This window comes from Passer domesticus, chromosome 3 (assembly GCF_036417665.1).
Source record: "Passer domesticus isolate bPasDom1 chromosome 3, bPasDom1.hap1, whole genome shotgun sequence".
NCBI classification, from domain to species: domain Eukaryota; kingdom Metazoa; phylum Chordata; class Aves; order Passeriformes; family Passeridae; genus Passer; species Passer domesticus.
The window spans coordinates 121,733,342-121,756,266 of NC_087476.1; the positions used below are offsets into that span (position 1 = coordinate 121,733,342).

At 47.7% G+C, this 22,925-nt stretch overlaps 1 protein-coding gene and 1 long non-coding RNA gene across 15 annotated transcripts in view; one reads left to right on the plus strand and one right to left on the minus strand.

The window, feature by feature from the left end:
* The window catches only part of BMP2 (bone morphogenetic protein 2), a 272,416-nt gene that overhangs the window by 166,828 nt on the left and 82,663 nt on the right, over positions 1-22,925 (plus strand). For 5 of the 14 annotated variants that reach the window (XM_064415674.1, XM_064415681.1, XM_064415677.1 and 2 more), the window contains exons 3-6: positions 7,764-8,063; positions 16,233-16,658; positions 17,455-17,813; positions 19,995-21,994. In XM_064415674.1, coding sequence (XP_064271744.1) covers positions 17,462-17,813; positions 19,995-20,839 — 1,197 coding nt within the window. In that variant the 5' untranslated portion in view covers positions 7,764-8,063; positions 16,233-16,658; positions 17,455-17,461 and the 3' untranslated portion in view covers positions 20,840-21,994. The other 9 variants (XR_010359703.1, XM_064415687.1, XM_064415686.1 and 6 more) reach the window with 6 other exon arrangements.
* Positions 16,462-17,427, minus strand: LOC135297773 (uncharacterized). Its single transcript, XR_010359718.1, has 2 exons — positions 17,281-17,427; positions 16,462-16,739 (listed from the first exon to the last, which is right to left on the minus strand). It is a non-coding gene; the product is annotated as an uncharacterized LOC135297773 (long non-coding RNA).

A 22,925-nucleotide genomic window follows, 5' to 3' on the forward strand; every position in this document is an offset into this window, starting at 1 on the left:
CAGGATTCACAGTGACATTCTTTTGCTACTGTGAGAGGACCCCCTCGTGTCCTCCTCTGACATATGTGAAGACATTCCTTTGTTTTGGCTTTGATGTCACAACATTGTTTTCACAGACTTGTCCTGATCTTGTTGTGACAAGGTCAAGTCCCATTCAATTCAAGAGGAAAGTGCCAGTACGAGGGTGAAAACCCTGGTATTAATTAAGCTCTGAGCAGTAACTTCAGGCAGATGCTGCTGCCTCTATTTCTTGCATGTGCAGTGCTCCAGCCAACACCACTGGTTCATGGGGCAATCCCAGTTTTGGTTTCAAAAAAGGTATATATTTTAAAAATTATTGCTGGAAAGCAAAGAACCAGGTTCCAGTTTTGATCTGTGCTCCAGTAACACCAGAAGTCACAGGGAAATCAGCCTGACAAATTGTGTCATGGTACCACAGGGTGGACTGGCAAAATCTGCTATTACAGCTATTTTCTTGTGAAAAGTAAAGTTTGTTTCTGCTGAACTATTTGAAGTATCTATATAAATTTGAGCTTTTTATTTTTACATTCAAAACGTCCAAATATTTAAGCTGGAACAGTTTGATTGTAATAGAGTTCCTGTTTCATGCTGCTCCATCTGAGTATTGTGAACCACACCAGGTTTTAATTTAATGTAATTGCAGACATCTATAATTTGCAAGTATTATTGTAATATCAATAATGTTTGTTATTTTTCTGACCAAGTGCTCAGGCAGTATGGCATGTCAGCACATCCTAAAATGTATAAACTGGGTTATGCAATGCCTGGTAGCTATTTAACTGAGTATTTCAGGTGCAGAAACTGAGGCCATTGCACAGAATGATTTGCCCAGTGTTCTTAATGCAACATGTTGTGCACTAAATATGTAAGTGGATCCCAGCCTGATGGGATGGCTCTGAAGTGGAGAAGTCCAACCACCTCCTACTCCCTTTTACTGCAGCCATACTTTTGCTAAGGAACAATCAAAGAGTTTTCTGTTCATCTCACCTCAGGGACCAATATCAAAGTGGATATGGCACCTTTCAGCCCAGCTGGAGAGTTCTCAGAGATAAGCTGTCCATACAGATACATTTTCTGGATATAGGGGTTTCTCTTAAGGCTGGCAGAAATCCAAGGTTTCTGATTCTCCAGAAACCTAAAGAAACTTTCTTTCCTTTTGAACTTCAGGTAAAGCAGCAGCTCTTGCCTCTGGCAGCTGCTCAGTTTCCCTTCTGCAGCAATCCCACCGAGGCTGCAGTTCAGAGCCTTTCTGCCTCTGGGGGAAAGGCCAATGCCCTCCTGGTGCCCTGGCTGCCCTTGGCTCCTGGCTCCATCCTCTCACCAGCGCTGCCTGGGGGTTTGTGGCTGCACTAGGGGTTGGGGGATGAGCTCACTGCTGATCCCACTGTGGAGCTCAGGGAACTTCCACTCTTCCTGCTGGGGCACAGGGCAGGGGATGCCCACTTGGGAGTCACACACATCATCTGCTGCTTCCAGGTATTGCAGCAACACAGGCAGAGCTCTTTCCAAATCTTCGCTTGGCCTTTGGAAGGGCATAAGTCAATCAGATGCAGGATATTTCAAATGAAACTTTTTCGAGGCTCCTCGAGCCATTGTGTCTGCTGGAACTTTGTTTCCATGGAGAGCCTTTTGACTGGGAGCAGTTTTCATCATCAAACCTCTGGGGCAGGCCCAGATTTCAGAACAGATGAGCCATGAGCCAGCTATAAACAAAACAGCAAACAAGGTTTTGTTTGCAGACCATTGTACAAAGCCCTGGGTATTGGTCAAAGGCTTTGAAGGTCTAGTTTTAAATGTAGTTTTGTCAAACATCCTTGTTACAGCATATAGACTTCCTATCATTTTAGAGGGACAGAATGTCCTAAACTGACCTAAAATTGTTTTACTCTGCATAAACATGTCATGATTTTTAAAGAAGTAGGCTCTTTTATGGACACAAACTTGGAATGTCTTCCCTCAGACAGTACAAAGATTTCCTTTGTGAACTCTGATGAGTCAGGAAATATTGCATCTTAGACTTATCACTCTTGCAAGACTGAATATTGCATATTCTGTTGCTCAGGAGGTTGTAATTTTGCAGAGGTGTTACCCATTGAGGAACAAAATTTGAATCACTGTCACTTAGGCTTATGTCTAAAGAGATGTCCCCCAGGAGGTCCCAAGGAGGAATATTGACAAGTGTTTCCTTACTTTGTTTGCCAAAGAGAGGATGGAAAATATCTTGACAAGTGGACATGAATAACTTTGCAAGACTGCTCTAAAAATGAGTTGCAAGACCGAGCAACAATCCCTGTATTGAACCCATGACTGGTGAGAGCAGCAGAAGAATCCTTCTTCCCTGCCATCCCAACACAAAGAGCAGGTGCCTGGACAGGTTCAAACACCAGCTCTGTTTCCCAGACCTTCCTACAAAACACATCATGCACAGAGAGAAGAGAAGAAGTTACAAAGTAAAATAAAATATCTCTAAGAAGCTGTTTGGCACCCAGAAGAATAACATAAGTGAGAGGACAAGAGCCCTGCACCCTTGCAAAGGAAAAGCTGGAGCAGACAAACTGCTGGCTCCTGGGCCAAGCTGCTGCAGGTACATTTGACCCTCTTGCCCAAGCTGTATTTCATTAGTGTATCTCAAGGAGGATGGGCTGTTAAATGATTCAAGCTGGATAAGATTTGCTGCAATGGAAAACTTGTGTGCCTCTGTGCCTCTCTGCTTGAAAAACCCTTTGCAAAAATAGATTAGCAAGCAATCACTGTGAACTGGACTGTTAACCTAAGAGTAGAAAATACAATGGGGTTTGAAACTGCATTTTAATTTGCCATGCTGCTGAATAATTTATTGTACATCTCACCATATATTGAAATGAAAACCTGAAGTATGACATACAGTAAATAATTCAGACTGGCTCTTTCATCAAGTGTGAGCTAGGTTATTGATACTTCATTTTAGCGAGATAGACATCCATGTCAGCTCCTGCTGGGCTCTCTAATTTTGCTTGTGTTGGTACCAGTGAAAAATTTAGGGCTACAAAGGCAGTCAGAGGGCTGGGCAGAGTTGGGGTTGTTCAGCCCTTCACTTAAAGTGGGCTTATAAGACATATGGGGACAGATTTTTTTAGTAGGACCCATAGTGATAAGGTAATGGTTTTAAACTAAAGGATGGTAGATGTACATTAGGTATAAGGAAGAAATTTTTTTTAATGATGAGGGGGTGAAAGACTGGCACAGGTTGCCCAGAGGGGTGGTAGATGTTCCATCCCTGGACAGAGTCAAGGTGAGGCTGATGAGGCTCTGAGCAACCTGATGCAATTGAAGATGTCCCTGCTCATTGCAGGGGGGCTGGACTGAACGACCTTCACAGCTCCCTTCCAACCCCAATTATGCTGTGATTCTGTGAAATCCTCCTTTAGGCAGTCCACCAACTCCCTATTGGGAGTACTCCTTCAATTCTCCCAATAAAATGAATAAAGAAAACTTCCTGTAGCCTGAGAAGCAAGGACAAACGAGCTGATCTGAGGGTGCAGCCTCCCAAATACTTTAGGAGCAGGCACAGGAGCTTGAGGAGCAAGCTGGGGGTGTTGACCCCAACCCCGACCTCCAGCACCCACCTTAGGCTGGGGCAGCAGCAGCCAGGGCAGCAGCCCGTGGGGTTGGCAGCTTGGTGGCACGTGCTTGCAAGTTGGCAAACACAAACAGATGGTTACAGCACAACTGTTTGTGTTATTTGAGATCGAAATCTTAACAGCTAATTAGTATCTCATTAGGGTTCTATTTACATAGCTAATGAAGGTAATTTATGAGGAAAGAAAACATTTGAGACTCCCCAGCACAGTCAGTTGACTTGAACTGTGGTGGAGCAGACAGCCAAGTGCATTTAGAGCCTCCTTTTTTCTGCATAAAAAGGGACAACAAAATGACATTAATCCATGAGAAAATGTCATTTAAACCTCCCTGTGCCTCAATTCCCACTAATGAGGGGCAATGGGTTCTCCATTCTCCATCCACTATTTAGGGTACTGACTTCTTCTAAGCAGACAAAGGCAAAATGCATGGTTTGCCTTTGTTTGTTTGTGTATTTGAATCAATCTCAAAAAAGAAGAGGGGTCATCACACCCCTCACATGGTCAAAATATGTGCAGTGGTCCTGTTCAGCCTGTTTCAAAGGGGGTCCCTCTTTGTTATTGAAGGTAATTGAGGGTTTACTGCAGAGCAGTCTGAATTTGTCATTCCCAAGTTCAGGGAAATATTTGCTAAATGGGTTTCTCTAGTGAAAAATTAGTTTCTGTACATCTTTAATGAAGTAGAAGTTCCCAGAGCAGTGCTTTGGGTGGCTGTGCTTACCTGCCTTGGCACTCCAGTGCTCCTCTGCTTTCTTGGCAGAACTGCTTGTAAAAGACAATCTTTTATAAGTCAGAGAAAGGAGACACTTGTTCCTCATCAAAACCAAATATTGACATTTCCTGCCTGCTAAACCTTTTGTTCTTGAACCATTGTTAAGGAAAAATATTTACAAAGTTAGGAGACAGTTTAAAGCTAGAGCCCCCATGGGGATCATGGAGCCTGTCTTTGAGGAAAAGATCCTGGCATTTTGTCATGTTCAATCTGGGACGAGTCCCAGAAATACCAAGGTACTGTAACAACTGTTTTTAGGAAGGAGGAGGTCTTCAGCGAGGTTCAGTAGCCACAGTTCCAGCTGAGCTTTACAAGTTCACTGGATTTTGGCTTCCTATTCCTCTCCAGGACTTCAGATGGAAACACTAAAAAGCTGCAAACAAAGCAAAAACTGTTCTGTGTCACACTATTCCATATTCAGACCCAAAAGAAGCTATACAAAAATGTAAATCTGGAATTACGATCTGATTGTAATTAGGAGCAAATTACACTCTAGACATTAAATCACTGTTAGAGGCTGTAGTGAACTTTTTTTTTTTTTTGGGTGGCACAGGAGATTAAATATCTAATGATGACATTTGGGCAATAAAATCAGAATAATTCATCTTCTCTTTCTCACCAATAACTCCTTGATCACTCATGGTCCTCCTAAGAATCTCTGTGGTGAGATTCTGAAATTTGTGCTTTGCTGGCTTTGCCACTTATGGCATGGTGGAAGCTCTGGATTCTCGTGCTGCTGCTGATCCAGTTGGTGCAGATCACATGGGCAGATTCCCAGGGAGACTGGGTCACCCAGGAAATCAGCTTGGGAAAATCACTCCTCTTTTTTCATACATCCTTGTTGCTCCTCCCCCCATTCCTGTGTGTGCATCTCTCTTACAATAAAAGAAAAAAGAGAATGAAAAAAATACAAAAAACTATGAAGGCTTAAATATACTTGAGCTTTTATTGCCCCTTTTTTTTTATCCAGAAAAGCTTATGTTCACTCAAAATGGCAATTACTTGAATCTAATTGGAACCATTTTATGTAGCTCCAAACTCATTGCTTGATCTCAATAATAAATGAACTTACAAAATATTTTTGCTACTAAAAGAATTGTAGTTGTGCAGGCCAGATCATCAGTCACGATTTCCTTTTGTGGGCCTAATGTGAACCTCATTTGATTTTGAACAAAAGGTTAGCTGAAACATTAGCTACTTCAGCTGTGGCAGGGAAGGGAACGTGGCTCCTAGAGATTTTTAAATGTTGGTTTACAAGGTAAAGATTTGAACTGACCTTTACCTGTTAAATGAATTTACATTGTATTTAAAGGAAAGGATATATTTGTAATGTGGAAATTCCCGCCTTGATCAGGAGCCCACCGAGCAAAGTGCTGTGCATGTGCTCCAAGAAGGTTTTACTTTTCAGACAAACCAGCTCTTTGAACCTGTTTGGGGCAGCAGAGAGGGAGCAGGCTGGGAAGGAGGGATCTGCTGGGAGGGACTGGAAGGGGGGATCTGCTGGGAGGGACTGGAAGGGGGGATCTGCTGGGAGGGACTGGAAGGAGGGATCTGCTGGGAGGGACTGGAAGGGGGGATCTGCTGGGAGGGATGGTGGGAAGGAGGGATCTGCTGGGAGGGACTGGAAGGGGGGATCTGCTGGGAGGGAGGGTGGCAGCCTGGGCATTGATCAGCTGTGTTGTTTGGGACTGTTCATGGCACCAGGCTGGCTTCAGAAAGTTCCTGTGCTGAACAGAGGGCAGATGCAGCAAGAAGGGAAGGGTCCTTCACCTTTGGAATAAATTAGCCATGGGAAATGCCAAGTCTGGATCCAAACAAGGGGTTATCAAACTGCAGCGTGGATGGGAGAAGTGGCTTTGCTGTGGTTGTGCAGAAACCCTGATACCTCCTGCCCAATTTATGGCTTGATAGTGAAGGAATAAAACCAAGTTGAGGTTTGATTGAATAATTGTCGCTAGGACAGATTGCTTTTGGGAGCATTTGTGGGTCTGGTGAACTGAATAAAAACATCTTCACATTCATCACTTTTAAAAGGAAAACAAAACAGATAAAAACCTGCCCAAAGAGGTATTGGTCACTCATTCTCACCTGGCAGCAGCACTTTCTGCCAAACATCCCTGCTCCTCTCCCTGGAGCTGCTTCCTCCCTTCCACCTGCCAGCAGAGCAGCATGTACAGTTGCTCCCTAACCCAGAGAAAACAGTCAGAGTCAGCTCAAATGTCTGGAGAAGTTTCATCCGAACTTGGAGAGACCTGAGGTAGGGAATGGTTGGGTGTGAGAAGTGGAGGAGGCCCTCAGTGGGATGTGGGAGGAAAAGGTGATCCCTTTCCCTGCTCTCTGCAGCCAAGACAGGGTTTATGGCTGTAGGTGTCACCTCGATGCAGAGAATGCCAGTCAAAGCTGGCTGCCAGCTGGGACCAGCCTGTGGCTCAAACAATGCAGAGCTCTGCTGTGCTGCTTGCCACGGGTGTGCCAGTGCAGAGCTCCAGTGCTCCTGCCAAACCTCTGCACAGTTTGTGAAAACACCCTCAGCCCCTCTGTGGGAATGGCTGAGCACTGGGGCTTTGGGAATCCTCTCACCTCATACCTCTCAGCCCCTGTGGGTGTTCAGGAGCCCTCTCACCTGCCCACAGCTCTGGCTCCCTGGGATCCCACCTCAGCCTGCCCCAGAGCTGCTCTCTGCACCACCACAGCTCTGCTTTCAAGTGGTTTCCCCTCTGGGCACCTTTTATCAACAGCTCCTGTGCAGATAAAAGTGTGCTCAGCTCTGGGTGAAATCCCCAGCAGGTGACTGAGGTGGTGACAGCCTTCACCCAGCTCCTGCATCCTCTGGGCAGGCAGAGGTGGGCATGGCCTCGGGAGCACCTCATTGTCCACCCTGCAGTGCCTGGGGGCACTGGGGTCGTGGGGCTGTCAGGACACCCCGGGTGCCTTTGGGCCAGCAGGAAGCTCTCTGCCAGGTGGTTTCTTACTGTCCAACCTCCCTGGGACCATCCCCAAGCAGCCATCCTGCTGAGGAAGGCAGCAGTGAAGCAGGCTTTTCCATGCCAGCTGGCCTCCGTGCCCAGGAATGTTCCCAGGCACTCTGGATTTGCTAGTAGAGATGTAGCCTCAGAGGAAGAGATACAAACAGAGCTGTGGGTTTAGTTTGCTCCCATGGAATTTGGCCCTGGGCTTTGGAAGAAGAGGGTTTTGCTTTGAAAACGCAGTGGGCTCACGAGGAGCATGGAGCTGTGGGAAGAGAAGGAAGCAGGCACAAGGTACACTGAGACTGGGCAGTGACATGACAGATCACTGCTATTGCTGCACCTGCAGTTCTGTTTAACGTGGGTGTAATGATGTTCTCCACACAGGTGAAGGAAAAGTTGCAGTTTCACTAACCTGGGAAGAAACTGGAGGCACTCTGCCCCCTGCATGCCCATTCTGGCTGGAAGTCCTTGCCTTCCTCAGCACAGCAGGGTGGCTGCACTCCTCCAAGCTGCAGGTGCCAAGCTCCACGTGCCCATGGCTTGGCAAGGGTGAGACAGAGATTCCCTCCCTTGGAAGGCACCTTAAAGATCATCCAGCTCCAGCCCCTGCCATGGACAGGGACACATCCCACTAACCAGGCTGATCCAAGCCCCATCCAGCCTGGCCTTGAACACTTCCCACAGGTAACTTGGGGTTTTCTCTTCCCCCTTAAGATGGGATTTGTTGCTGTGGTTTCTTCTACTCTTAGGATGGGAAATATTAAAATAAGAGAAAAGCCCTAGAGACTCCTCATTCAGGGGAGTTATGTATCTTTTTCTGGTTTTATTACATTGTTTATATCACAGTAATGGTATTAGAAATGCTTTTATCAGTAGCATTTAGGAGGAGCAGTTATTCCTCTCTTGAAGAACATTGGAAAATACTATTTCCCTGAACCCAGTGGTGATAGTCCTGCTAACCTGCTGCTCTGCTTAAAAATGTTAAAAGTTCAAAAGCGTAAAAATTTAAGTGATGTTCATGTGGCAGCTCAGGAGCCTCCTTTCCACATGGGGTTTTGGGAAAGCCACAGAGCTAATGACATTCAGCTGGGATAGCAGTGATTTCACTTCATCTTAAGAGGAATAAAACTTTGTTTTATCATATAAGTAGATATTCCTTTGGAGAGTTCATAGAAAAGCTTTTTCATAGTTTTAGAGCTGGAAAATTGAGCTTGTTTTATCAGAACGTGTCCAATATTGTAAATGAATGAAGGGAAGAAAGGAAAAAATAATATTGACATATTATTTCAGTAGTGTATTTTTTTAATCTATCACAGTTCCTCAAAATTAATGTCTGACATTTTAGAAGTTGCTTAGGGGGGAAAAAAGATATACAAAACAGTCTACTTTTTATTAAGTTTATTTTGTAAGGAAACTATTTTCCCACCAGCTGCAGAAATGAATGTCACATGAGATTGCACAACTTGGATTTTCAATTTTCCACTGGTATGGAGAGAGCAGCTCTGATTTTCCAAGGATTTATTCACAAACTTGAGCTTCAGGTCCTCAGGATTCTTCCTAGGCTGTGTGAGCACCTGAACCAGGACTTATAGTTTGTTTAAAATGATTTAAGGTATTAATTTGGGGCTTGTGGTGATCTTACTTCTTTCCTGCTTCAAGTGCTGGCTGCCCTTTCTGGCAAAGAGGGGCAGGAGGAATTTTGGGGCAGCTCCTTTTTGAAACCCATTGGCTGTCAGGGCTTATGCAGAAGTTTGGGATGTACAAAGGGAAGCAGAAAGCAAGGGAGGCAGTCTGAGGTATGGAGCAAATGAGGTTTATTCCGTGCTTCCCCAGCTGGTTTGTTTGTTTAGTATTTTGGTTTATTTGAAAGCAGTTATTCCACAGCTGACTAAAGGAATGTATGCAATATTTAGTGCACCCACCTGAAGTGGATGTGAATGTTTACTGAGCCTCTGCCTGAATACTGGAGAGGAAGCAGAAAATGTAAGGAAGGGCAAATCTCCTACAGTAACACAACACCCAGGCTGCCAAAGTCCAGGGAGAGAAAGCAGAATTGATGGGAATAATGGAATTAGTAACTGGACAATGCTGCACATCGTGGATGTTCTATGGCACTGCTTTTCCAGGCTAATCCTGAACAGACTGATGGGTGTGCTTACTTTAATGAGCACATGAAGTGAGGGGAGATAGGTCACTGCAAATACCAGAGAAAAGCAGGAAGCCATGGTGTGCTGAGGGAGGGCAGTTACAGTGTTAAGGAATACAAACAGTGCTGAGCAGACTGGCTGCACAGCACCCATCCTGCAGTGGGGCCTGGGAAACAGCAAAGGGAGGAGGTGATGGCACAGCAAATGGGGGAATTCAGTGTGTCCCTCTCCTAGGGAACCAATCTGTACCTGGGTACCCTGACCTTTGTTATCCTGACCAAGGCTGTAAAAAACCCTTTCTCTTCTGTGTAAATAGACTCTTACCACAGCAGAGCTTTTCTCTGCAGTTGGATGGGATTATCATATTCCTGCTAGGATTTATGGGTTGCAGTAAGAGCTGTGGACAAGGCACTGCAGGAATTTGTCAGGAAACTACTGGGTAAGAGGGTCAGTATCAGGCTTTTAAAAAGTGCCTTCATGAGCTGAGTACTGAACACCTCACTTGAAGTTTAGGAATTTTAACCCAAAGACTGTGTCTAACCTGCTAAATGCATTGTTGAAAATGTGAGTGTGACCTCCACAGGTCTTTGGGCCCCTGTGTACCTCTCAGTGAAAATAGCCTTTTTCTGGTCTCTGCCCCTCTTTCCTTCTGTAAAATGGAGACAGTGGACATTCCTCCCCTTGGAAAGGAGTGTGGAGGCTGGACACAGGGAGCTGACTCTGACTATGACTCCATAACTCCAATGTTCTGAGGATAAACAGTACCTTGAAGCAGTTGAATGTGTGCTGCTAATAATTAGTCCCTGCAATCTGGAATGTGCTGGAGCAGACACGAGCCTGGGAACAAAGGATGCTGTTCTCCTAAGGCCCTCCCAGCCAGCAGATTCTGCAGCACACAAGCAAACAGGCTCCCAGATAGAAGTTCCATGGTGATGTCTGAATGGGGACCTGTGCCCATCGGAGCCCCTCTGGAGGCTGGGAACAAGGGATGGGATTGAGAGCAGCTCGCCAGGGGCTTTGCTGCCAGCGTGAGGCAGGTGCAGCTGCTGGGCACTTGTGCCCAGCACATGCCACTGAGCAGGCACAAATCCTCACTATTGCTCTCTGTACTTCTGCCCGCTCCTGAGAGGATATTCAAAAATTGGAATGATAATGACCTGAGCAAACATGACTTTACAGCAGAAAATAAAATTGCAAGCATTCACTATCAAGGCAAAGGAGTGTTAGAGAACAAGAATGCCCGATGATGCAATGGTTTTCATCCTGCAACTGAGCACAGAAAACCTTTTCATATGCCCTAAATCTGCAGCTACAATAAAGCCTTCATACACACAAGCTGCTTAAACAGAACGTCACGCTTGCCTTTATTTTATTTTAATTGCAAAACATTATCCAGTTTCACTGCTAAAATATGCACTTCTTAAGACAATATGCGTAACTTTATTTTATCCTCCATTTTGCTTGACGTCATCTCTACAGTGATGAAATTATAAGCTCTTGAAGTGGACCATCTATGACGCAGCCATTTCCCTTTCTTGTGGGAGAACACCCTCACCTCATTGTCTTCCTAACAAGACTTATATAATTAAAAAATCCCGCTTTGCTCCAAATCTTCTGACCAGAAGAGTTGGCATCCCTGTCTCTTCATTGCTTAAACATGTAAGCCCATACCACCAAAACAAGTAAGAACTTTGCCACTGTCTTTGAGGCAAGATTTAGGATCCCAGATATTTGAGATTATTATTAACCTAATATTTAACCCCAAACAATTGCAGTGACTAACCCCCTTAGTGCCTTCACTTGAAGGTCTTGCAGGAACTTACAAGCGAGGGTCAGCATGATCATCCCATTTCCACAGTGGGGAAACCAAGGCACTGTGGAAAGTAAAAGGACACTCCTTTTGCTGGGAAGAGAGCTGGCATCTTCTGAATCAGCTCAGGGCCGACTGAATTGCCCTTGTCTGTGACTGTTCCCACTGCATGGAATTAAACCTGCGTCAGTGGTGCCACTGCCTCAGAATCTGTCCAGTGATGATTGTTCTCCAGGTGGTACCGAGGTGTTGTGGCATTTTCACCTCTTCATGATAAAAGCCACAGGTCAAATGCTGGGGTTTGAAATCTGGAACTTTGCAGCATCAAAGGAAAAACAAAAACACTTTAAAAAAAGAGGTTATTACATTAGCCTCCCCTTTTCCTCTTCCACCAGTAATTTTATTACAAATTGTAGGAATTTGTCTTGCAGTTTCAAAGCTGCACAGCCACATGAACTGATTGCTGCAGCCTGTATTTGCAGATGTAACAGAGCTGGGAGCAACTGCTATTGTTCACTAGGAGTGGAGACATACTGGAAATTGAGAAAATCCTGGGTCTGCGTTGTATTTCCTGATAAATTCCAATTTCCCTGCCACTATGACGGAAAGCAAGCTGAGATTTGATGAATGAAATTGAGACTCACTGTGAAACAGAGCAACAGCTTTGAAGAGCTGCCAGATTTCAGCAAAGGTGAATAAAAAAGAAATAGACATTTCTGAATAAGCTGCCTTTCCTCTCTTCACAAACAAATCACCTTCTTGTAAATTATCTTCTCAGGTGAGAATCCATCCTTCACAGAACAGGAGACAGGCAGAGCCAGTTGATAGATGTTAAAAGACAAACCACCAAAAGGCAAACGTGTCTTTGGAAAACAGTATTAAGTAATATTTTAAAGAATGGCCACACATCATATTCACACAAATGCCAACAGGAAGCACAGCTCAGGAAAAGAAAAGCTTTCAGATAATCTCTACCCATTACGAAGGCAAAACCTCACCATCACTAACACATCTTAACTCATTTTCGGCGTCGCCCTGCTCACATTTGATGCTGTACTGTGTACATGTTTCATACTTCAGCACAGACTTTTATCAAGAGGTTTATTCACTGAAACGTGCAAAAACCATTAAAAAAAAAGCAGCTCACTACCATTAACATTTCATATCTCACATACTTATCATATCCAGGGGACAGTGGTCTAAACCGGGAATCTCAAAAATGTTCCGTGTTGGTCACAGGGGCTGCTGGTGCCAGTAGTAAAATGTTGAGTATCACTGTGCACGGAGTGATGCAAGTGCTTCTGCAGGCTTGTGTCTCTAACCAGACCAGAATTTAGGCTATTTTGTTAAGGATTGCAAGCTGTGGTCACAGACCCCAGGGAGCCTTTCTCATCTAGGTCCTCCAGCTGAGGTCTCCTGCCCACAGCCACCAGCAGAGCTGGTTGCAGTGTAACCAAGTCGGGGAAAAAGACACTACATTGTGGCAGTGTATAAATGTGATTTTGTACAGGACTTGTAAGAAAAATTCTGAGGGAAGAAAATATTTTCTTCTTTCCTGTCTACCCTGAAAAAAGGACTCTCTCCTTGTTGTAAGACACATCCTTATTTGGATACTTTTCCACCTTTTTACAAAGAAAACCCAACAACACCTGAAGTTGATCTCTATCAGCTGTGTTTGGGTCCCAGCAAGGAACACCTGGATCTGAAACATTAGCAGCAGGTGCCACTAATTGAGTACTTACTGGCTAAACACCTGCACCCCCCCCCAAAAAAAAAAAAAGACAAAAGGCAAAAAAGGAGTGCATGTGGTAAAGAAGAAATAAATGAATTTGTGGAGTTTGTGGGGGAGAAGTGAAATTTCACAAAGGAGATTAACAAATATGCACAGTCAGCTTTACTAACACTGATCTTTTCAGTGTAAATGGTGGTTTGTCTCTCTGGCAGGGCTTGGGCTGAAGAACAGGATTGCTCTTGAAATAACTCTGTAAAATGCAGTGGCACCGCAGGAGCCCACCTGGATGGGGCTGGATATTTAGCTGCTGTCAGACCCAACTCATTTTCACAGAGCTTGTGAGGAATTTCAGCTGCAGGAAATGCAGTGGTTTAGCTTTAGTTTCTTTATCTCAAGTGTGCTGCTGCACAGCTCTAGGGGTGGGAAGGGGACAAGGGCTGGTTTGTGGAGCTGGAGTCTGGGTGGGCACATCCAGGCGTGTTTGCCTCCCGTTCATTAGACCTAAATCCACCTGTCTCCAGTTCTCTCTGTAATCATGAAGATGCTTCTCAGCTGGGGAGCTCAGCTGTGCTGGGGCTGGGGCAGCATTTAGTCAGTCTTCGTGCTGAGACACAGACCACAACCAAACCTTCAGGGATAACGCCTTTTAATTTTTCCTTCATATTCCTGGATTCTGCCTCAGTGAGAAACCGTTCTGTGGGGAAGGTTGGGTGCCAGTGCACTCAGAATGTGTTATTGGTGTTTCCCTGTTGTTTTTGGGCCCTCAAGGAAACAGATTGGAAGGCAGAGTTGCTGCCCCAGCAGCTCCAGATCAAAATAGATTGAGACATGACAAAGTATAAAGGCAAGGTGTTTTATGGCCAAGAGAAGTGTCTGAGAGCTTATCTAGACTTAAAATCAGAGAGGGGCAAACGTACAAGACCCTGTTGTTATCAGATCAGAGTGTATGCAGGCCTTCAGAGCAACCACAAAGACGTTTCTCCCTTCTAAGGCTCCTTATCCTAATGCAGAGAGCTCCTGGAGATAACGCTGTGCTGGGCATACACCAGAGCCCGTGCTCCAGGCACAGGCACTCAGTGTTGAGGCAAGAAATGACTTTTTCCTGGCATGACCCACTAAGATTGAACTGGAATGGCAATTAGAAGTTGAAGTGCTCATTTAATGTCAGTGGTGTGTAAACTACATTGCCATTGTTATTTTAGTGCTGATTTACATAATTGGCATACCCTGAAGTCATACTGCACGAACTTTCAGTTCATGCTAAAGACTTGCAGGAAGTCATAAAATTAAACATTATCTGCACTGGAATGCAAGGGAGAAAGAACTCAACTTTTGAGGGATTTCACCTTGCTCGGTGTCCCCTCTCCCACTGTGTGCACGGCATGAGTGAAAATCAGGTTAGCGAGTGTTGGGAGCTGCTGCCGTGAAGGAGCTTTAGCAGCTCTTTAATTACTCTGGTGCAGCCCTGGGTGGTTTGTTTTGCTGCCATGTACCTCCCTGGGTGAGCTGCTCATCCTGGGGGGATGTTCATGGAAATTGAGGGAGTCACGATAGGGAAGCCAAGGGAAGTAGGTCCACAGGAGGAATTATTCCAGCCCAAAAGTGCTAATTCCTGTCTCAAAGCGGTGTCCTTCCTACACTAAGAAGGAGTAAGATGGAGGGAAAAGGCCGCTCCCAAAGGAGGAGCTGGTAATGGAGCTGTCTCAGTTGTTATTGCTTTCAGTCCTCCTCCGCAGTAATTCAAGGTGTCACAGGCTGGCCGTGCCTTTTGCAAATGAAGCCCCTGAGAGATATTGGGAAGAGGAGGTGGAGCACAGAGCACTTGCCTTGCCGGGAAGGCAGCAGGACCCCGGCTAATGATGGTGTGCTGATGGCTTTGGCTTTGATGAGGACCCTAAATTGCTAGGTATCGCATACCTATGCAAGGCCTGGCCCTACCGCAGAGCCCAGGCACACAAACAAGAGATGGGGCAAAGGACACAGCCCTGCTCGCGAGTTGCTCGTTGTGTCAGGAGATTTCCAGCGTCAGGACAGGGATCAAGGGATGCAGTTGGATTGGGAGCCCAGTCGCGCTGGGCACGGAGCCGCCTTCTCGCCCCGTGCCACCGCTGTCCCGCCGCACGGGCGCTGCCACAGCCGCGGAGGCTGCAGCGGGCACGGGCGGGCCCCGGCCCCGCGGGGAGCGCGGCTCGGCCCGGGGCAGGTGCGGGGCCGCGGGCGGGCGGTTCGAGCTGCGACTGCCGCTCCGGGCCGGCGATCCGCCGCCGTTCCACCACTGGAGGGCAGCCACATCTTAAAAAAAACCACCCAGCCCAACCCCTCCGCCCGCACGGGGCTGCGCCCGCATCGGATGCGCCGCGGCAGCGCTGCGGGAGGAGACTTCTCCCGAGTCCGGGCGCTTCTCTTTCGGAGAGGAGAGCGAGGAAACCCCCGGATTTCCAGCCCTCGCCCCTGGCTCGGGCAGCGAGCTCCACGCTCTGGTGGGGGGAGAAAAATAAATAAGTACATATATGTATTTTAAAAGTAGCTCTAAAGCACCGGGATTCTCCCGGTACCTTACGTGACCTTCGCACCTTACCACCCCGGCAGTCCGGGGCACGGCGTTAATCCGATTTGCGGCGGCGGAGCGCTCGGGCTGTACAATGGGTCATTGTTCGGCCCGGTCCCGCTCCGCCACGGCCGCGCGGAGCGGGACGCGGCACCGGGCCGGGGGTGTTCCCGCAGCGGATCGGCCGCCGGTCCCACAGTTTAACGGGACAGCCGCCCGCCCCATCCCTGCCCCGGCGGCACTGCGACCCGGGCGCGGGCGGCAGCCGCGGCGAGGGAGGGAGCGGGCGAGGGAGGAGGGAGGGAAGGAGCGAGGGAGGGAGGCGGCGTCTCCTTTAAAAGCCGTGCGGGGCCGCAGCCCGCTCCCACAGGGCGGCTGTGATTGGCGCGGGCCCCCGAGCCTCCGGGGTCGTGACATCGCCGCGCAACAAAAAGCCCCGGCGGCGGCGGCGGGCGGCCACCCCCGGCCATGGTGCGGTGCGGGGCCGGCGGGGAGCCCGGCACGCTGCCCTAGCGCGGCCGCTCCACGCGGGACGGCGGCGGGCGGCTCCCCACCCCTTTTTTTTTTTTTTTTCTTTTATTTACCCTCCTCCCTCCTTTTTCCTTTCTTTTTTAAGGGAGCGGAGACAAGTCAAGCTTCATCTTGATGTTGCTGCGGGAGTCTCGGTAAATGTCTATCTGTCTGATGAGCGTGATGCAAAGGACATTTTTGAAAAGGAGCCTTTTAACTCCGTAGACACGTAGGGACCCATTCACGGGCAGGCACACACACGCGAGGAGGAGGAAGAAGAAGAAGCAACTTCACGATCGCTGCTTTTAAAAGGGAGAAGCTTTTTCCCTGGCTGGGACTTGCCTTCTGCCTCCTCAACCAGCTGCTAAAAAGTATGTTTCCGAGGCGGACTGCACTTCAGGGAACTTCTGTTTTCTGCTCGGCAGCTGTAGAGGAGCAGCAGCGAAGTTTGGAGTAACACCAAGTGATGCGGGAAAAACACCCCGAGAGCAGAACACCCTCCTGCAGACACAACCCCTGCTGCTGCACACAGGTATAGCTCCGGCGCTCGCAGATCCGCTGAAAGCCTTCTCCGCAGGATGACTCCGTGGGCCACGGCGGAGGTGCTAGCGCTCTGGAAGAGAGAGGGGGGACGGGACACTAATCATAACTATTATTACTGTTATAATAATCCAGCCCAAAGTTTCACGGGGGAGAATGTCATCCTGTGGGTTTGGCTAAGGACGTAGCAGGATATGTACTTTTCCTCCTTCCCCTTCTTCCACTCCGCTAAGGGAAAACAGCTCTCCTTTTCCCTCCGCTGAGGGAAGCCGCTGCCCCGCTGCGGGGAAAGCGGAGTCGGCCCCGAGCCCCCGCGGCTCGGCTCAGCGGGGTGTGTGGGGGGAAGCCCGGGGGTCGGGACGGAGCGCAGAGGGGAGCTGGCTTTGCTGGGCAGCCTCCCCTCCCCTTCCCTTCCCGGTGAGCGGTGCCGGCCGCGGCGGCGGGAGGCCCGGCCCGGCGCACACCTGCGCCCCGGCCCCGGCGGTGCCCCCGGCCGCGTCCCCTCCTCCCCTTCACCTCCGCGCTCCTTTGTTGCGGAGCGCCCCGCTCCGCTCCCCCGTCCCGCCTCGCTCCCTTTGATCTCCTGCCACGGGGATTTCGGTGCCGCCGCGCACCTGAAGCGGCCCCTCGGGGGGCTCCGCCGGCCGGTCCGCGGCGGGGGCTCGGCCGGCCATGGCCCGGCGCCGGGCTGGGTCCCACCTGCGGACCGTCCCCGCCCGCACCCCCCTCCCCCGGCGCGGTGTCCGCGCTGACTGGCTCCCATCGCCTCCTCCTCCTCCTCCGCGCAGGTTGATCATGGTTGCCGTGACCCGCTCGCTCCTGGCGCTGCTGCTCTGCCAGGCGCTGCTGGGCGGCGCGGCCGGGCTCATGCCAGAGGTGGGTCGGCGGCGCTTCAGCGAGCCGGGCCGCGCCGCCTCGGCCGCGCAGCGCCCCGAGGACCTGCTCAGCGAGTTCGAGCTGCGCCTGCTCCACATGTTCGGGCTGAAGCGGCGGCCCAGCCCCGGCAAGGACGTCGTCATCCCGCCCTACATGCTGGACCTCTACCGCCTGCACGCGGGGCAGCAGCTGGGGCAGCCGGCGGCGCTGGGCTTCCCGCTGGAGCGGGCGGCCAGCCGCGCCAACACCGTCCGCAGCTTCCACCACGAAGGTACGGGCGGGCGGGGGCTCCGCGGGCTGCGGGAGCGGAGGGGAGGGCAGGGCCGGGCCGGAGGAGGAGCGGGGGGCGGATTCCTCCCGCCGGTACCGCGGGGTTCGCGCACTGCACCTCCCGGCCGGGTGCGGGCCCGACGGGCTCTGCCGCGGAGCTCTTGCTCTGCCAGCTCCCTTCTCCCCGCTGTCCGTCCGCCGGGGCGCTCCCGGTTTATTGGCTTTTCTCGCTAAACCAGCGCGACTCCGCGTTAAGCGTTCCCACAGATCGCCGCTGTCCTGCGAGGCTAGAACGCAGGGAAGGCTCCCTAACGTGCGGCTGCGGAGGTTTCTAATCCCCGTCTAATCCCCGTGAGAGATCAGTGAAACAATCAGTCCGACATCCTCGGGGCTGCCGTCGAGGAGCGCTGCAGCCCGGGCTAACCACAGCCCCGTGGCCGTGCTTGGCTCTCACCCGCGAGGCCTCAGCCTGCAGCCCCGGGGCAGCGGCTCCGGGGGCATTTCCCGGCTCCCGTGGCCGGAGCAGCGGCTCTGGCGTTCCCCGGGCCCGCGGGGCGCGTGTCGCTCACGTGCTTTTTTTTGGGAAGGTTTCCCCAGGTTGTAATTGCTCCCGGCTGCGGCTCTCCGGTGCTGCCATGCAGTGGCCCCGCTGCTGAAGTAATGAAAAGTCATTTTCTCCCTGCTTTTAGAGTGAAACTGTGTCGAGGAAAGATATTAATTAGTTTTTAAGTTTCTAAAAGGCGGTGGCCTCTGAGAAGTGGATGTGCTGTTTAGTGGAAAGCCTTATCGTGAGGAAGATGAATGGTGAAATCCAACCTCTCCTCATCCACCTTTCCCTGCATGGGAAGTAAAAATCTGGCAGTTAATGGGGAAAAGCCAGCACGTGGGTCGTTGGTGCTAAACCCGAGGATTGTGGGCAAGGGGCTGAGTGAGAGAGGAGTCGAAAGGGCAAAGTTGATAAGGTTTAGGCAAATGTAAAAATCTGCAGTTTGAAGTCGTCATACGATTACAGCAAAAGCGGATTTTGTTAGAAAATCGGTGTTATAATTTTTTTTTAAATTTGGAAGAAAATCAGTGTGGCTCCCATTTTTTCTCTGAGTTCTCGCTGCATTAGTGATTTCTTGAGAGCAGAACACTTGTGACCATTCAAAAATATTTGCATATTAGCAAATACTGGTCTGGTCCTGAAATACCATAAAGCTGAGATTTACCTTAGCAAAAATTTGTATTGGATTCAAAGGAGAATGGTTACACCACTAAGAGCTGCTAATAGCAGTTATGGCTCCCCCTTAGAAAGTGATTTCTTTCCCCCTTCAGTATGTTTAGCAGCAAAGTTAAAAACCATGAGAGAGTTTTATTTTGGGAAATACTTCTTAATGTCTGTAGCAACAATATACTTAGCAACCCTAGGTATATTGTACTCCTTCTGAAGCTCTGTTCTGTTGTTACTCAAAGGTGGGAATGGCCTGGAGTTTAGTGATTCCTTGGATATTTGGTTTTGGTGGTTTTACAAACTTCTTGTTTGGAGGTGACTTTGTTTCATTACCTCTTTTCCATCCACCCTTATTTCAGCAGTTGAATCTTCCTGCTGCTCTTTATTTACCCTTTTGGGTAAATATTGGGGCATGCTTCATAAAATACTGCTATGGGTGCTGATGCGTGATTTGTGTGGGATTAAACACACAAAAATCCATACATCAAGATTTTTAGGTCACCTAAATTGCAGACTAATGTTTTTCAGCATGGACTTTAAAGGATTGATGTTAGAACTGTATTAGAAAAAAATCGGAAATGCAACAGTTACCCAAAGTCCTCCACCAGTTTTAATAATTCCCCAGTGCTTGAATTTTTATTCGTGTCCTTGAAGTCCAAGTTAATGCTGTGTGGCTCTTGCTTCTAATGATAACTACCTGGAAGGCAAAGGCCACCAGGATCCAATCCAATGTGCAAAATGAATGAAGCATTTTGAACTTCATGCTATACATGCTTGCACAAACAAAAAACCAAGGGACACAGAATTTTCTGCCTGAAAGTCTTTCAGGTCTTGTGTGTCACATGTGGTAGCTGTCATTTGAAAGCTGCCATCAGCAGACAGTCTTAAGGGGTTTAATTGTTTGTATCAGTTTCTGATTTCTTTTCCTTTTTTCTCTTTCTTTTTGTTTTCCCTGTTTAATCAAAGTAGAAGTTTTGGAAGAACTGCCAGAAACGAGTGGGAAAACAGCACGGCGTTTCTTCTTTAATTTAACTTCCATCCCTCATGAGGAGTCTATCACCTCAGCCGAACTCCAGATTTTTCGGGAACAGGTGCACGGAGCCTTTGAGAACAACAGCAGCTACCATCACCGTATTAATATTTATGAAATTATAAAGCCAGCCACAGCCACCTCTAAGGACCCTGTCACAAGACTTTTGGACACCAGGTTGGTGCATCATAATGCAAGTAAATGGGAAAGTTTTGATGTAACGCCAGCTGTTTTGAGGTGGATTGCACATGGACAACCTAATCATGGGTTTGTGGTAGAGGTGGTTCACTTGGACAAAGAGAACAGTGCCTCCAAGAGGCACGTTAGGATTAGCAGGTCTTTACATCAGGATGAAGATAGCTGGTCTCAGCTCAGGCCATTGTTAGTGACGTTTGGGCATGATGGCAAGGGACACCCGCTCCATAAAAGAGAAAAGCGTCAAGCGAAACACAAACAGCGTAAACGCCACAAATACAGTTGCAAAAGGCACCCGTTGTATGTGGACTTCAATGATGTGGGGTGGAATGACTGGATTGTTGCCCCGCCAGGGTATAGTGCCTTTTACTGCCATGGGGAATGTCCTTTTCCACTGGCAGATCATCTAAACTCAACAAACCATGCCATTGTTCAGACTTTGGTCAATTCAGTGAATTCCAAAATCCCCAAGGCTTGCTGTGTGCCGACAGAACTGAGTGCTATTTCCATGCTCTACCTTGATGAAAATGAAAAAGTTGTATTAAAGAACTATCAAGATATGGTTGTGGAGGGTTGTGGGTGCCGCTAACACAGCAAATATATTAGACAAATGCAAAAAAAAAAATAGCTGACACTTTAATATTTCCCAATGAAGACTTTATTTATGTAATGAAATGGAAAGAAAAAAAAACACAACTATTTTGAAAATATATTTATGTCTACGAAAAAGTTGGGAAAACAAATATTTTAATCAGAGAAATATTCCTTTAAAGATTTTAAATGTATTTTAGTTGTACATTTTATATGGGTTTAACCCCAGCACATGAAGTATAATGGTCAGATTCTTATTTTGTATTTATTTACTATTATAACCACTTTTTAGAAGAATAGCTAATTTGTATTTATATGTAATCAAAAAAGAAAAAAATATAGGGTTTGTACATAATTTTCCAAAATTGTAGCTGTTTCAATTGTGTGTATTTAAGTTGAAAAGAATACATGGAAGGTTACTATGGCAAAGTGCATAGCACATTTGCTTTCTGCTGTGCTACTGTTAAGGTCACAAGTTCAAGTCCAGAAAAAAGTGGATAATCCACTCTGCTGACTTTCAAGATTATATTGTACAATTCTCAGGAATGCTGCAGGGTGGGCTGTCCAATCCATGAGAACTGGCATCCTCTTTAGGTGGAACATTTGGATAAGAACCAGACGTTGCTGATCTAGTATAAATACTGCTATTCCCAACTAATTTGCAGTGTGAATATAAGGGCCAATAGAAATCCTATGGGAGGTGGGGGTGGGGGAAGACTGAATCCTTTCTAGACCTACAGAAAAGTGAATGTTTGATGTTTCCTTTAAAAGTCCTTCCTTTAAAAGTCCTGGCCAAATATGAAATAATAAAAACTAAAATGTCATCTTTTTTTTGTGATTATCTATGCTAAAGAGGAATACTTACCTAATTTGTACCGGCCCTTGTCTTTAACAGTTGGAAAAGCCTTGCATACTTCCTCACCTCAGATGAGAGCTCACTTCTGTGGAGTGTTACAATGAAATTAATCTGCAATTTTTGCCCTACATGCAGCAAGCTGTTGTCATATGCAGCCTCCTCTCTAACCTCAGCTGATGGTTTTGCTGTTTGGCAGATTAGCCTCTCTTCATTTCCAGGGTTTTTTGTTTGAAACCTTTTTTTTTTTTCCCAAAATGTTTAAATCTATTTCGGATAATAAACCATAGAATTCTGATATTTCTTTCTGAGAAGTCCAGTCTGTAAGAAAAAATGGTTCACTTGTGCAGTCATCACAACTTGTGCTTGATCATCTTGCTGGTGTTTAAATCCTTCATGTAGGGGGCAAAGTGTGATTTGCAGGAGGCAAACAGAGCATTGAAGCTGATGCTGATTGTGCCTGCTGTGTGTTGCACAGCTGGTGTGGCAGGCACGGCCTGGGGGTGATGTGTGAAAGCTGTGCTGGAGCAGGAGAGGAGCTGAAAGGGCCTTCTTGGTCACCTCCTCAGCTCTGTGGTGGCTCCAGTTCTGATTTGGTGAGCTGTGGCTGCACTCCTGAAGCCATGTGTGCAGTGGGCCCTGTGGGAACCTCTCTAAGTCAGCAAATTTCTGATTTGGGCCTCCTGATGTTTTGTTAATGAACCCCTCTGTTTTTGTCCTGGTCCTCCCCAGACTCCTCCTTTTGTTACCAGGATCATCTGGGTTGCAGCAGTGGTACTAACTGGATGGGTTGATCAGAAAGGCTGACTTGATGGTGTCCTACAGGTCCTCTTGTAGAACAATCCTTTACTGCTGTTCGTCACAAAAAGCAGAGGGTACAGAGGATAGGGGAGGAAAAACTAATTACCTGTTGGCTGCTTCAGGTTTTTTTCTTGTGAACTTAAAAATCCTGGGCTGTAAGGCTCTGTGGTGTGATAAAACATTGTATTTCTTTGTACCAGCAGTGTTTTTAGCAGTTGTCAGAACAATCCACAATCCTGCAGTTGGGCTCTCTAATTTTGAGAGGTAGCTGCTGTTGGTCATGCTGATACTGCATAGTAGCTGTGGGCTGGCTGAGTGGATCTCCAAGTGCTTTTTCAAAACACTGGTGTTGTTTTGGTGGCTGATGTTTTTAGGGATGAAGCATCACGTGTGCAGGAGTTTGGTTTGCTTTTTGTCTCTTGCCAGCTCT